Source organism: Alligator sinensis, unplaced genomic scaffold, assembly GCF_000455745.1.
Source record: "Alligator sinensis unplaced genomic scaffold, ASM45574v1 scaffold1452_1, whole genome shotgun sequence".
Taxonomy (NCBI): Eukaryota; Metazoa; Chordata; order Crocodylia; family Alligatoridae; genus Alligator; species Alligator sinensis.
The window spans coordinates 277,198-289,908 of NW_005842994.1; the positions used below are offsets into that span (position 1 = coordinate 277,198).

Consider the following 12,711-nt stretch of genomic DNA (forward strand, 5'->3'; position numbering starts at 1 on the left):
GGATTGGAGGCCCAGGGCTTGGGACTGTCCAGGGGGGCTGTGTGGCAGGGGTGTGCAGAGGGGATGGGTGTGCAGAGGGGGGTGGGTCCCTGCCGGTGCTGGGGAAACCTGTCCGGGCACTGGGGCTGCAGCAGAGCAGAGGGGGTGGGGGGGAAGCACCTGCCCCTCCAGCAAGGGGTGATCTCCTAGCAGTCCCTGTGCTTATTCTGCACTGCCGATTTCCAGGCTTAGACCATGATCCTTAGGCAGAAGCCCAGTTTTGTGCCTCAAATGTGTCTGCCTTCTCCCCACTCTGGTCAAACACAGATCCTAGTTCTGTTTGCCTGACTCCCCCTCTCTAGGACTGAACAAGTCTAAGCCCCTTTTCAAGGCCTGGAAACAGTTTTTTGCCTTTTGAGAATAAGTGAAGTCCAGCTCTTTAAGCAGGCTACACAGCCACCCAGGGTTGTGACTCCCTTGCCTCTTCAGAGCAGAGAGAAAGGAAATGCTTTACACAAGTTGACCCACAGCCCAGCTTTTACCACCCAAATGTTAACCGTCTTGCCTCTCCAATGCAGTTGCTTAGCTGCTTGCACTTCCTCCTAAGCATGTCACTTTAACTTAGTGTCAGGTATTCAGGTTGAAGCCGTATTGGTCTAAGGGAAAAAGCAATCAGGGCTTGTGGTAGAAGTTATATCTTTTATTAGACCAACAAGATTTTTGCAAAAAAAATGTTTTTAATTGCAATTAAAAGCTTGCAATTAAATCATTTTTTTTGCAAAAATCTTGTTGGTCTAACAAAAGATATCACCTCTACCACAAGCCCTGATCACTTTAACCTAGTGGTTCTTAACCTTTTTAGACTTGAGGCATGCCAGGGAGACTTGAAGCACCCCTGAGAAAATGCCAGCTCTAAGCTTTTACTCTTTTTCTTTTGTCTACAGAAAAAAATAGTGCAGCTTTTCTGTTGCAGAGAACTCAGGAAGACCCCAACTGAAGTGTGGTTACAAAGAGGATGGAGCTAAACTGTTCTCAGTGGGGGTAAATGACAGAACAAGGAACAATGGGCTCATGTTGCAGCAAGGGAAGTTTAGGATGGATATTAGGACAGACTCACTAGGAGGGTGGTAAAACACTGGCATGGTTACCTAGAGAAGTGGTGGGATCTTGGAGGTTTTTAAGGCCTGGCTCAACAAAACCTTGGGTAGAATGATCTAGTTGGGGATGGTCCTGCTTTGGGGGACTGTCAGGGGGATGGACTAGATGTGACCTCCTGAGGTCCCTTCCAACCCTCATTTTTATGATTCTGTGATTCAGCTATGGATTTCTGTTTGAAATCTCTGGGTTTATCTTGTTGATCATGTTTACAAGACTAAGAGTGCTAGCATTGTTTGGTACCTTGGGATCTCAAGGCACACCAGGAAGCCATGGCATTCTGGCTGAGAATCACTGGTCTAGCTCCTTGAACTGTTATTGTGATACTAGGGGTTTAAACCCTTTCCTCCCTATGTAAACAAGGTCCTTTGGGTAAATCCGATATCAGATTTACCCAAAGAACCTTGTCTGCCTATGTCTTTACACCAACACAACTACAACCTACCTCCCTACGTGGAACTTAGCCTGGAGCCTCTGAGGCTTTCTAAGCAAGCCATTTTCCTGTCCCTTTGTGTGGCCCCGTGGCTGCGAAAATTATTCTTATAATGGATGTTGGACTTTTGGGTAAACTGCTTATCCCTCAAATTTTCTGATGCCGATAGCTTCTGTTATCTCTCCTAAGTCAGCAGGCCATGCCACCCCCATCTACGCTGATCTCTGCAAGTCTGCCTACTCTGTTCATCCATCCTATTTTTCTGCCTCAGATTCCTTTACCCCTCAATTTCAGTTTTGTGACTTAGAACTGACAGCCAGCAATGCTAGATGAAGTAGCAAGAACTGAGTAGCATGAAAATAAGAGAGGAAGTGGCCTGAGTCTACAAAGGAGGAGAGCAGCATAGGTCATTCTAACCTGGATTGAAAGGGCTTCCTCTTTTCTAATAGAAGGTATTGGTAAATGCATAGGTCACTGCTGTGTTGATTATATAGCGAGTCTTAAATGCCATAAATTTAGGTTTTTGGATGTGATTTTAATTATTCCTGCTCTGGTTTTTCCCATCATTTAACATATTTTTCTCATAAAACGGTTATTTATTTGTTTGTTTACTTTGACTCATATATTAGCCATTCAGCATTTTGGAAAAATATATGCCCAGAAAACAACTGGCAAAGAGGTTTATTTATAGTATACATAAACCTGACACCTCATGTTCTGGAGAAGCCAGTTTTCAATGCACTGTATATTATCTAAGTAGCTGGGTAGATACTGTGCTTAGGAGTTAACATCTCTTATGCTCTGCATGGGTTGGTAACACAAGGCCATTCCCTTATTACCAGAACCTGCACATCCGATTTCCAAAACATAGCTCTCTATTACTTGTGTTAGGTGTTAGATTTGTTAGCTAGTAGCACTAGTAGGTTGTTACCCACTTTGGAGACTACATACAAGATGGGTTATGACACGCTCGCTCAGCCTATTACACTGAAAATTAAATAAATAGTCTAGATCTAGCAGCTAATCAGCTTTCTACCAAGGGGGCATGTTTTTTATCCATTATACTTGTAGGAACGCAGGTCATCAAGTCTAATCCCTTGCTGGGGACCATGTCCCCTCCTACACACCATGGCCACAAAGCAGCCCATAAGTTAGGGTCTTTACTGCATGGACTACATGCACATCTACTATGCACTACAAGAAGAGAACAGAAAAGACAGGGACACCATCAAATCCTCATGCTGATAACAATAGCAAATGAGCCCCAGGTTGTCCTGAATCAAGAGATTTAAATAAGAATTGTTTCCCTGACTCACATATCAAAGTAAGAAATGCACATAAAAACATGTCCAAGCTGCGCTGCTATTGCTACCCATATTGTATGTGTACTGTGCTGTCTACTTAGAGCAAGCAGGGGTCTTGCATACATTAATGAACAAGAATATATTTACCTAATGAAAACCTAATCCCAATACAGATTTGGTGGATTTATAAGAGAAACATCCGAATTTGCTAGCACTGTAGGTCCACCTGTAGATGCTACACATAGTTTGTTAAAATGAGGAGGAGCCAGATGGAAGAACTGCAGATTTTATTTCATAGCCTCCATGCAAAAATAATTGGTTAGAAGCCTCAAATCTTTGAGTTAAACATCTGCAGAATATTTTAAAATCATTTTTAGCAAGACTTGCCAGTAGTCTGACTGTGTAGGAGACTGGAACAGCAAAGCAGATTTATGTTTTATTGAAAACCTCACTATTGCCTTTAGTCACCCACTGTAACTAGCCTACACTGAACCCACTTTTATCTTCTCTCTACTTTCAGGAAAAGATGGCACCTTTTCCCACCCAGCGATGCCTGTTTCCTTTATCCCACCAGGATCCCTTATGAGGAATCCAGTGTATTCAGCAAAGTCAGTGTTGTCAATCCTGATCTGAAACGCTTTCCTCTGTTTAAGAAAGCAAAGGCCCATGTGGTTACTCTCAGTCCAGGCCAGGTACCACCCACATTTAAACCTTACATTACTTTGGAAATTGTAGTAAAGAGTCTGCATTGCATAAACAGCAAGACAGCTGGGGTGTTCTTTCCTCCTCGCTATCTCCTCTGTGTTCAGTACTGTTTGCTGGATACCAAGCTTTGCTTTGCTCACTACTTTTGAAATACAGTTTGCTTTGCTCACTTTTTGCTCAGCCTTTTGAAAGAGAACTACATGCACTTGGAGAATTAGCTCATAAGACTGCCTGGTTTCTTAATAGCTCATGCAAGCATCTCCAGATCCTTGCCTTAAAAAGTTGCTTAAAAACTTTTCAGCACAGTATTCTAACCCTGAAACCAGGATGTGGCGTAAAACGTCCTTGATTAATGAGCACAGAGAGCCAGCAGCAGAACTCATTTATATTTGGAGGGTGAGGAATAACCTTCACTATGGAACATTTGCCCAACTTGTTGCTTTAATGGGAGAGTATTTATAATAATGATGCGTGCAAATAGTGTGCACGTCTTCCCAAGACTCCAGAGCACTGTGCAAGGGCGTAGGAACATTATTAACCCTGTCTCACTGAGAGGGGCACTGAGAAGTCAGTCTTGGAAAGTTAGGCCACAAATGACTAATCAGGGACAGAACTGAAATGGAGCTCAGGTGTAGTGGGTCCCGATCTCTTTGCTCAGCACTACCCCACCTCGGTTTACTTGTGTTCTTTTGTTTCAGCAGTGTACGCCCTTGTAAAGTGATCTTCCAAATGGAGTTTTGAGAGCTTTTCAAAGTAATTTTACTGTATGGCACAGGGTATTAGTGCTTTACATTAGGTTTGTGCCAAAAATGGGATGAATGGTTTGGCCACTTGCCCTCCTCAAGGTGATAGTGTCATGTTCTTCTTTTCTTGGTGCTAAATTACTAATTTTTAATACCTGCAGAACTGCAAGTTCATGCAGCGTAGCATTATCCCTGGTACCAAACAGTGGCGTTTCAATTTATAATCTCTGTGTGAACGATCTCGTGCGATAACGAACCTCTAATATGATCTTAATTTTAATTAGGCTTAAAGCAATTACAAATTAATCTTGTTAAGAATAAAGGTCTTCAGCCAGCTCAGTGATATAGGCATTCTGCGCTGCCACAAAGGAGATGCAGTTTGAAAGGCCGGATACCCAAGCTTACTCGCACACAAACTGCCTCACAGGCAGTGATGGAGCAGTGTGTATATGTGCATGCTTGTGTGTGTGAGCAAGCATGTGTGCATGCATGTACCTTTAGCCATTCCAGAGCAGGCTTTTCGGATGCTACCATACAAGTCTTTCTTAGCTAGAAGGTGGCTGGCTGCTGTTGTGGGACTTTTACTGTTCAAGTAGGGAGTAGGGAGGGACTTGGAAGGAGCATTTGTTTATTATTTAGCATGCATCTTTCTTATTAAGACATGGACTTCAGACATGCTCAATCTTTGCTTTCAGGTAGAATTAATACAATTGCATGAGGATTTGCAGTCAGCTTTACTGTGTGATCAATTTATAGTAATCCTCCCTCCATCCCCAAATGTTTTGGATTAGGTATTGTAACAGTGCATGATTGAAAACTAAAGACAAAGGTAGTGCTGGGGATTCAGGAAAGCAACTGCATGTAGGCTGGGTGCAGCTCTGAATATCAAAAATATAATGGGGCTAATGCCACCTTCTGGCCATGGTGGCTCATTGTGTCTGTTACTGGCCTCTTTTAACACTCGTATTGAAAGGTTTAGCATACTGTACCAGCACAAAATGCAGCCCAGTGTACATTCGTTACAGCATTTGTGACTGTACTCCTTTTCACTGGAAGAAGGGCCTGACCCCACTCCTACCTTAAATAGATTGTATGAACACTGCACTTCTTTCAAAGGGATTTGCATCTAAACTTGGCTAGTGGCCTTCGGCATCATTTTTTTAAAAAGCTTCAATACAGCCATGAAAATTGAATGAGTATTGCACCAGACAATTCATTTGGGATGCCAATGATACTGTTTAGCCAGCTAGCAGGATCTGTGTGGATACCTGAGGAGCTAGAGATCTCGGTTCTAATATTTGCAAAACGAGATAATTTTTAGAGGCTGCTGTTGAAAATTTAGCTGTAGATGTCTACTACATAATTCCACAGGGGAAACCAGTAATTGTAGACCAGGGGAGCAGATGGGTGAGTGCTGATTCATATGCATCTACCAAGCCTATACTTTTTCACCCAAAGTAATGCTGCTCTGCTTTCCTTGTTCTGCAGTCTCTTAATGTTCCTGGCAACGTTTTGCTCATTTTCACAAACATACCAAAAGCACTTTAAAACAAACCCCACCAAGCAAGTTAGGCAGGGCACTTCATTTGTGCCCTTTGTCTCTGCACAAGATGTGAACAGACCATGTTTAATGCACTTTAGGATGCTCTAGAAGTACAATATGGTTGACCAGTTTTTCCCCTTGCTCTGCTTTCTGTGACTGTTTCCCTGCCTCATCTTCCTGAGGCAGCCAATCTCTTTTCTATCACTCCCGTGTCACCCCAGTAGTAGGGAGAATCCCCCAAAGAGGCATGTTTTCTTTTCTAATACTGAGGAAGGAAGTTTCCTGAAAAAAAGATCTTCACACTTCTCTTTCTCCATTTGGCTTCTGCTTGAAACCTCTCCCAGCTCCCCTCCAAACTGGCTTCCTGTTCTAAAGAAGCAATACATAGGGCCTAGGCAGACACAGTTCTTTGGGTAGATGTGATATCTTTTATTAGACTAACTAAATAGTTGAAAAAATTGATCTTTGCATGCTTCCGGCACAAAGACCCTTCTCTTCAGGCATAGGGAGAGTCTGCCGGTGATGAGTGTGCTCTCCAGGGTAGAATAGAAGCCAGTATCCAAAATAAATACATAGGGCCTCACACCAGCCTTTGTTTTCACTTTTTCTACTAAGCTTTTTGGGCTTTGTGGTTGTACAGCACCTAGCCCAGTGGGATCTTGGGCCATAACAAGACCTCATTCTTGTTACTACAATACACACAAACAACACCAGTGGGCACGTCTACACATGCTATTAATGCTATAAAGGCTTACTGTACAGTAAAACACTGTGCAGTGAGCTTTCCCTGGGAGCATATCTACACGTGCTTCCTGTTGGGAGCAAATCTGCTCCCAATAGGAGCGTCCCAGCACAGGACTGTTCCTATCCTATTCTGGCCCCCTGCAGCAGCCAGGGGGAGCTCTGGGCTTCCCCAGGGTGCTAGCTGGTGGCTGGGAGCGTGGGGTTGGTCCCCATGCACAGAAGGCTAGGAGAGCTCTGCTGGCTGCAGCGGCAGCTGTCTCCTTACCCTGTACACATTGGAAGGGGTCCTGATGTGCACAGGGCTGGGAGACAGCTGCCTCTGCAGACCTCTTCTGGCCCTATGCACATGGAGACAAGTCCTGTGCCCAGCAGAACTTCTCCACGCAGCCTGGGACTGGCCAGGAGCTGTTCTGCTTCTGGGACAGAGAGCTCTCCAATCCCAGCATGGCTTGGCTCCCAGCCCCCCCCAGATCTAAAGTAGTAGCGTCGAGACTTGGCCCAACCTAGTGTCGCACTGCTTTGCTTGATATTGGGTGTGTCTACATGAGACAAATTACTGCACAGTAAACTAATCTACTGCACAGTAAAACATCGTCATCTACACATGCACACTGGCTACACATGCATCCTATCCAGGAGCTGAGCAGCACTGGGACTGGGGGGACAGAGAGCTACTGTGACCTGGCAGTGCTCAGCTCCTGGCTCCATGACAGGACACGGGTAGGCAGTGCACATGTGCAGACAGTGATGCTTCACGGCACAGTAGATTAGTCTCACGTAGACACACTCAGTATGAAGTAACGCAGTGCGACATTGAGTTGGGCCAAATCGCAAAGCTACTACTTTGCAGTGCTCTCATCTCCTGTTCTGACCTATGGCGGTGCTGAGATTTCTGGTTTTGTGCCTTGTCACACGCTAGGGTTTGAAGTGGTGATTTTGGGGAGTCCCTGGGTCACTAGTTGCCTCTGAATGCATGGGACTAGACTTGCCAGCCCAGAAGGCCCCTTCCAGTCCTGTATTCCCATGTTTACTGCTCTGTCACCCAGTCTTTATGCAGGCAGAACCCTCTGATTTCAATGAAGTTTTACTCAGGTACCTGCTTTTCCACTGAGTAAGGATATCAGAAACCAGTCCTGAGTGATAAGCAGCAGTAGCAAGCAAATTCTTAACAAACAAAGAAAGGCCCTGTCTCTTCATAAATATCCTTGAAAAAAAAGAAGAGATTAGGAATACAAGGAACGTATTTATTCAGACTCTTGTTAAAAAGCAGTAAAATGTTCAGGCTCAGACACTTTATGAAAGGGACTTTAATGAAAAGGTGCATTTGCTATAATTGAGATTTTTAAATGATTTTAACTAAAGGAGATTTCAAGATGCGAAGGTAGCACAGTATATAGTGTTTGATTAAAACTGATAAAACCGCTTTGGGGGAGGAGATCGGTGCATGTGAGGCAGCAAAGCAGGCCATCATAGTGCCCTGGAGAGCAAGTAATCTCGCTGATAAAGTGGAAAGCCATCAGAACTATTCTACCTGCCACAGAAAAACTGGAAGAATCAGAGAAACCAGTCATGGATTTCTGCCATTACTGATGATGAGCTGCCAGAGAAGGTGGCTTCAAAAACTTTCCACCTCCGTCAGCAGTAAAGTGAAAAGTCCTGGATAAATTACTGATCACCTCCCCTCTCTCTCAACCCCAAATTTAAAATTTAAATAAAGCCATCAGTTCCATGTATCCCTTTATCTACCCCAAAGAAAATCCACTAATGATATCCCCCTCCCCTTCCCTTTCCATCAGTCTGCCCACCGTCCAGCTTCAATATGCTAGGTTTCCCCCTCCCCTGGTTCCTTACTGGAGCTCTCCAAGTGGCTCCCCTTCCTCACAGCTGCAAGTCAAGTCACCTGCAATTGCTGCTGGTAGCAGGAAGGCTGGACAAGACCTCCTGCCATCTGTGCCCACCGCGTGGCTGACTGGGCAGTCAGGGTTTCCTCTGCCATTGGGATGAGAGGTCATTTGAAAAATAGATTTCATAGACATTAGGGCTGGAAGGGACCTCGCAAGATTGAGTCCAGCCCCCTGCCCCAGGGGCAGGAAGTCAGCTGGGGTCACATCACGAGCAAGATAATGCATCCTCCTTGACAGCTGGTGCCTGGGTCTGGAAACTGGGCAATAATTTTCAGGTCATGGAACCAGGCTGGTGAGTTGGGGCTGACGGGTCTTGCAGCTCCTTCCTAGCACCAGGTCTTGAGACATAAAGTTGCCAGTGGGCAGGCAGGCATTAGCAGGGAGAGCCCCAGGCTTCATGACTCCAGTTTCCAGAGCGAGGACATGCCTCAGCAGCACGCAGGGGAGGAAGCTTGTAGAGGTAGGTTGTGTGCCCTCAAGGGAAGGGCAGCCTAATTAACAGACCTGGTGCTGAATTTTTTTTTAACAGATTTCAAATATTTTATCCCCTTTCCCTTCCCAAGTCCTTCTGCACATCACTTTTTAGTGGAATTACCCAATTATTTTTTTTTTTACAGTAAATAGTGAATTATTTAAGTATGCCTACTTTGCTTCTGAGGGAGGTCAGCCTTTCTCTTTTGAAAGCAAAAAAGGTCACGGGCACCCTCTTCCATTTACTTTGTATTGCTTCAGCAGCCACCAAGTTTATCCTCTTCAGTGATCATTTCAACCCATAATGTAGCTTAGCATCTTCCTATTTATTCGCTAGGAGATGCTGTCTTCTGCATCCTCTGCTATAGTGTTTTACCCTTTCCACTTTATCTTTTCAAGAAATTCATGCAAATGCCTTCGTTTGTGCCTTTATCTGCAGTGAGATAAATTTGCCATTTGCTAGCCAAAATTTTTAAAGTACCTGGGTTGCTTCTGAGCAACACAGCTACCAAGTACACCCACAAGTTGCTTCTGAGCATTCATGTATTCATTTTGCTCCTTTTTTCACCCTCCTGCAGTTGGGTGGCTTGTATGAAAGGAACACTGACGGAGAATTATCTCTTCCCTTGGAATATATAATTCACTCTGTACTTTGTGTTTTGGCCCAACTTTTTGCCAACTTCTGTAAATCCACATGGTAAACATTTGCAGGTTCATTGTGATTTACCTGCATCTCCCATTGGTTTTTCAGCTGTGACTACATTCCCATGCCCTGCATCAACGTCCAGATACATGGAATTCTCCTTTGCTTCATTGCTGAGTTGGAGGAATTTGTCTTTTCCTCTCTCTAAAACCAGGCATATCAAAGTCCCTCCTTGTCTACTTCTTTTTCTTGCACCAGAAATACCATGTCTTCTTGCATGACGCACTCCCAAGAAAGGTACGCGCCTTGTTATTGAAAGGCAGAATATAGGAAAAAACCATTTTTTCCAGAGTCATGCCCCAGAGCTGACTGCACACAACAGTTCACTGACCTTCAGCCAGCTCACTGTTCTGCAGGCAACAGTGTTAACTCCAAATTGGCATCAGCTTTTGGTTGCTCAGCCAAAAGCTGCTGCCAATTCAGCAGCGGCTATCATGGCTCGCAGTGGCTCTGAGTACTGGACTCCACTGCTGCCTGCTAGGCCAGGGAGAAACAACAGCTGTTTTGGGAGCCATTAGAGCTCAGCGTCTCTATGCTTCTATTCCAATGAGAAACAATCAGCTCCCTTAAGTAAGATATACACTGCAGTTTTTGAGGGTCGATTTTTTTGGAAAAAGATATGCATGATATGTGAGTAAATATGGTATTTCCAACATTCAGCAAGCTTTGTTCTCTTGCCAGGCATATTTTTGGATTTAGATTGCTTGCTTGCTTGCTTGCTATTTTGTCCCTCTTCCCTAAAGTTTTGCCTGCTTGCTTTTGATAATTTTGCATTTCTCGCCAGCATAAATTCGCATTTTAACGATCGTATGCTTACTAAACACAGCTGTTCTCCCCACTTTTTATTTATGGGACCTGGTTTGCCTCTTATAGTCAAAGCTTTGTAGCTGCTCAATAAATTGTGTAAGCGACAGCTCCAGAAATGCATCTTTAGTGGTGACTAAATTTGATGTGGTAGCAAGTAAGATAGCCACATCTGCTCCTCCAATCAGAGATCAACCCCCCCCCCCCCCCCCCCACCCACCACCACAACACCAACCCCCCCCCCACACACACACATCAAGACATTCTCATTTTGCCAACACCACCTCTTATTTAAGTTTGCTGTGAGTCTCTTAATAGCAGCTGTTCTTTTCTTAAAGATCAAATTTCTGGAGTCAGGTTACTACTGAGAATCTGAGTTTGCCTCATTTACAATGAACGATTCCAGCAGAGAATCTCTTGAAACATGACTCCTAAACATCCCAACACTAGAGAGCAAACTGAAAGATAAGTACTATGTAAATCCTTGCTCTTTACCCATTCCCCCTCATTTCCCATCTGTTACATACCCCTCCTCTTTAGTTTTGTATTCACCATCCTTTATCAAGTTTTGCCGTTGAAAAATATTATTACATCAGAGCAGAGGTGCTCGTCCTGTGGCCCACAGGCCAGATCTGGCCCTCAGAGCCGTGTCATCCAGCCTGCAGGGCTCCCCAGGGCCTAGAAGTTTGGTGGTAGGGGAGCGATGGCAGCATTAATCGATGCTCCCCTTTTGCTAAATTTCCAAACCATGGGGACCCCCATGGGCCAGAGAATGTAGCCAGGTATGTGGGATCAAACCAAGGCATATGGGGTTGGACTGGCATGTGGCCGGAGCCAGGTATGCGGGGATGGCCAGCTCATGACACCTGTGGACTGACCCCACACAAGATCCAGCCATGGACTGACCCTATGCCATTCATCTGGCCCATGGGTCTCCACGGTTGGGCACAGCTGCTCTAGAGAACTACTGTCAAGGTGTGCTGGTCCCATATGTTTGATTCTTGTTTCCTATCCATGGAAAGGTGTTCCTAGGTTATGGCGCAGTATAAAGACCCAGGAGAGTAGCCCTGTACTACTTCCTTCAGTTCCATCTCCCTTTCTCTTTTTTCACTTGGCCTTGCAAGCACATAGATTAAATTTCCATGCAGATATTCCCACCAAAGTCTATGGACCTACACACTTCAGTAAAATACTTATGTGAATAAGTGTGTGCCTAATCAGAACATTTAGGTTGAAACCTGTTCAGAGCAGGAACCGTTTTTTTAAACCCATCTGTATACCGCCTCATCTGCTTTTTGACTGGCTGAATAAATCACCATCCTAAGCATTTCTTAAACTGTTTTTCCTCCATAGGTCTGTCTGTTCCATGCACTTCGTGATTTGTGAGCTTCCTGACTGCTGTGTGTGTTTATTAGTAATATATGCAAGTGTTGAGCGCCCACACTTTACTGGTTTCCCTTTCAGCTCAGTCTTATTGTTCTCTGTTTTGGGGATTGCTTTCTACTGTATTCTTCAGCTTTGTAACCAGGTTCAGTCTTTTCTTTACACCCTACACAACTCCTAAGAACTCAATAGCGTCCAGGATTAAGGACAACAAAAAGTCCTTTTTCAAGTACATTGGGAGCAAGAAGAGGGCACCAGGCAATGTAGGGCCCCTGCAAGACACAGACGGTAATCTTGTGGCCACGCCAGACAAGAAAGCTGATATTTTTAACAGTTTCTTTGCCTCTGTTTTCTTGAACAGGAACTGGGACATCCCTCCTACCAGAGTTAGGGACAATCTCGGGGATAGCTCTGTCAGGCCTTCAGTCAGCGCAGATGTAGTTAGGGATCTTCTGGAGGGGCTAGACATTTTTAAATCTGCAGGTCCAGATGCCCTCCACCCAAGGGTGTTGAGGGAGCTGGCAGGGGTCATCGCGGACCCCTTGGCCTGGCTGTATAAGCATTTGTGGTCATCTGGCCAGGTGCCAGGGGATTGGAAACTGGCTAATGTGGTCCCAGTTTTCAAGGAAGGGAGGACCCAGGTAATTATAGGCCTGTAAGCCTCACCTTGGTGCTTGGGAAGGTCTTGGAGAGAATCATCAAGGAGCACATCTGTGGGGGGCCTGCAGGAGAGATCATGCTCAGGGGCAATCAGCATGGGTTCATCAAAGGCAGGTCCTGCCAGACTAACCTGATTGCCTTTTATGACCAAGTAACTAAATCCTTGCATGATGGTGTCGC

General features: G+C 44.9%; 1 protein-coding gene across 4 annotated transcripts in view; it reads left to right on the forward strand.

Annotated features, from left to right (window-relative positions):
- The window catches only part of HSPBAP1 (HSPB1 associated protein 1), a 66,136-nt gene that overhangs the window by 42,053 nt on the left and 11,372 nt on the right, over nt 1-12,711 (forward strand). For all 4 annotated transcript variants that reach the window (XM_006036641.2, XM_025192985.1, XM_025192984.1 and 1 more), the window contains one exon: nt 3,392-3,563. In XM_006036641.2, coding sequence (XP_006036703.1) covers nt 3,392-3,563 — 172 coding nt within the window. The remainder of the gene's footprint in view (nt 1-3,391; nt 3,564-12,711) is intronic.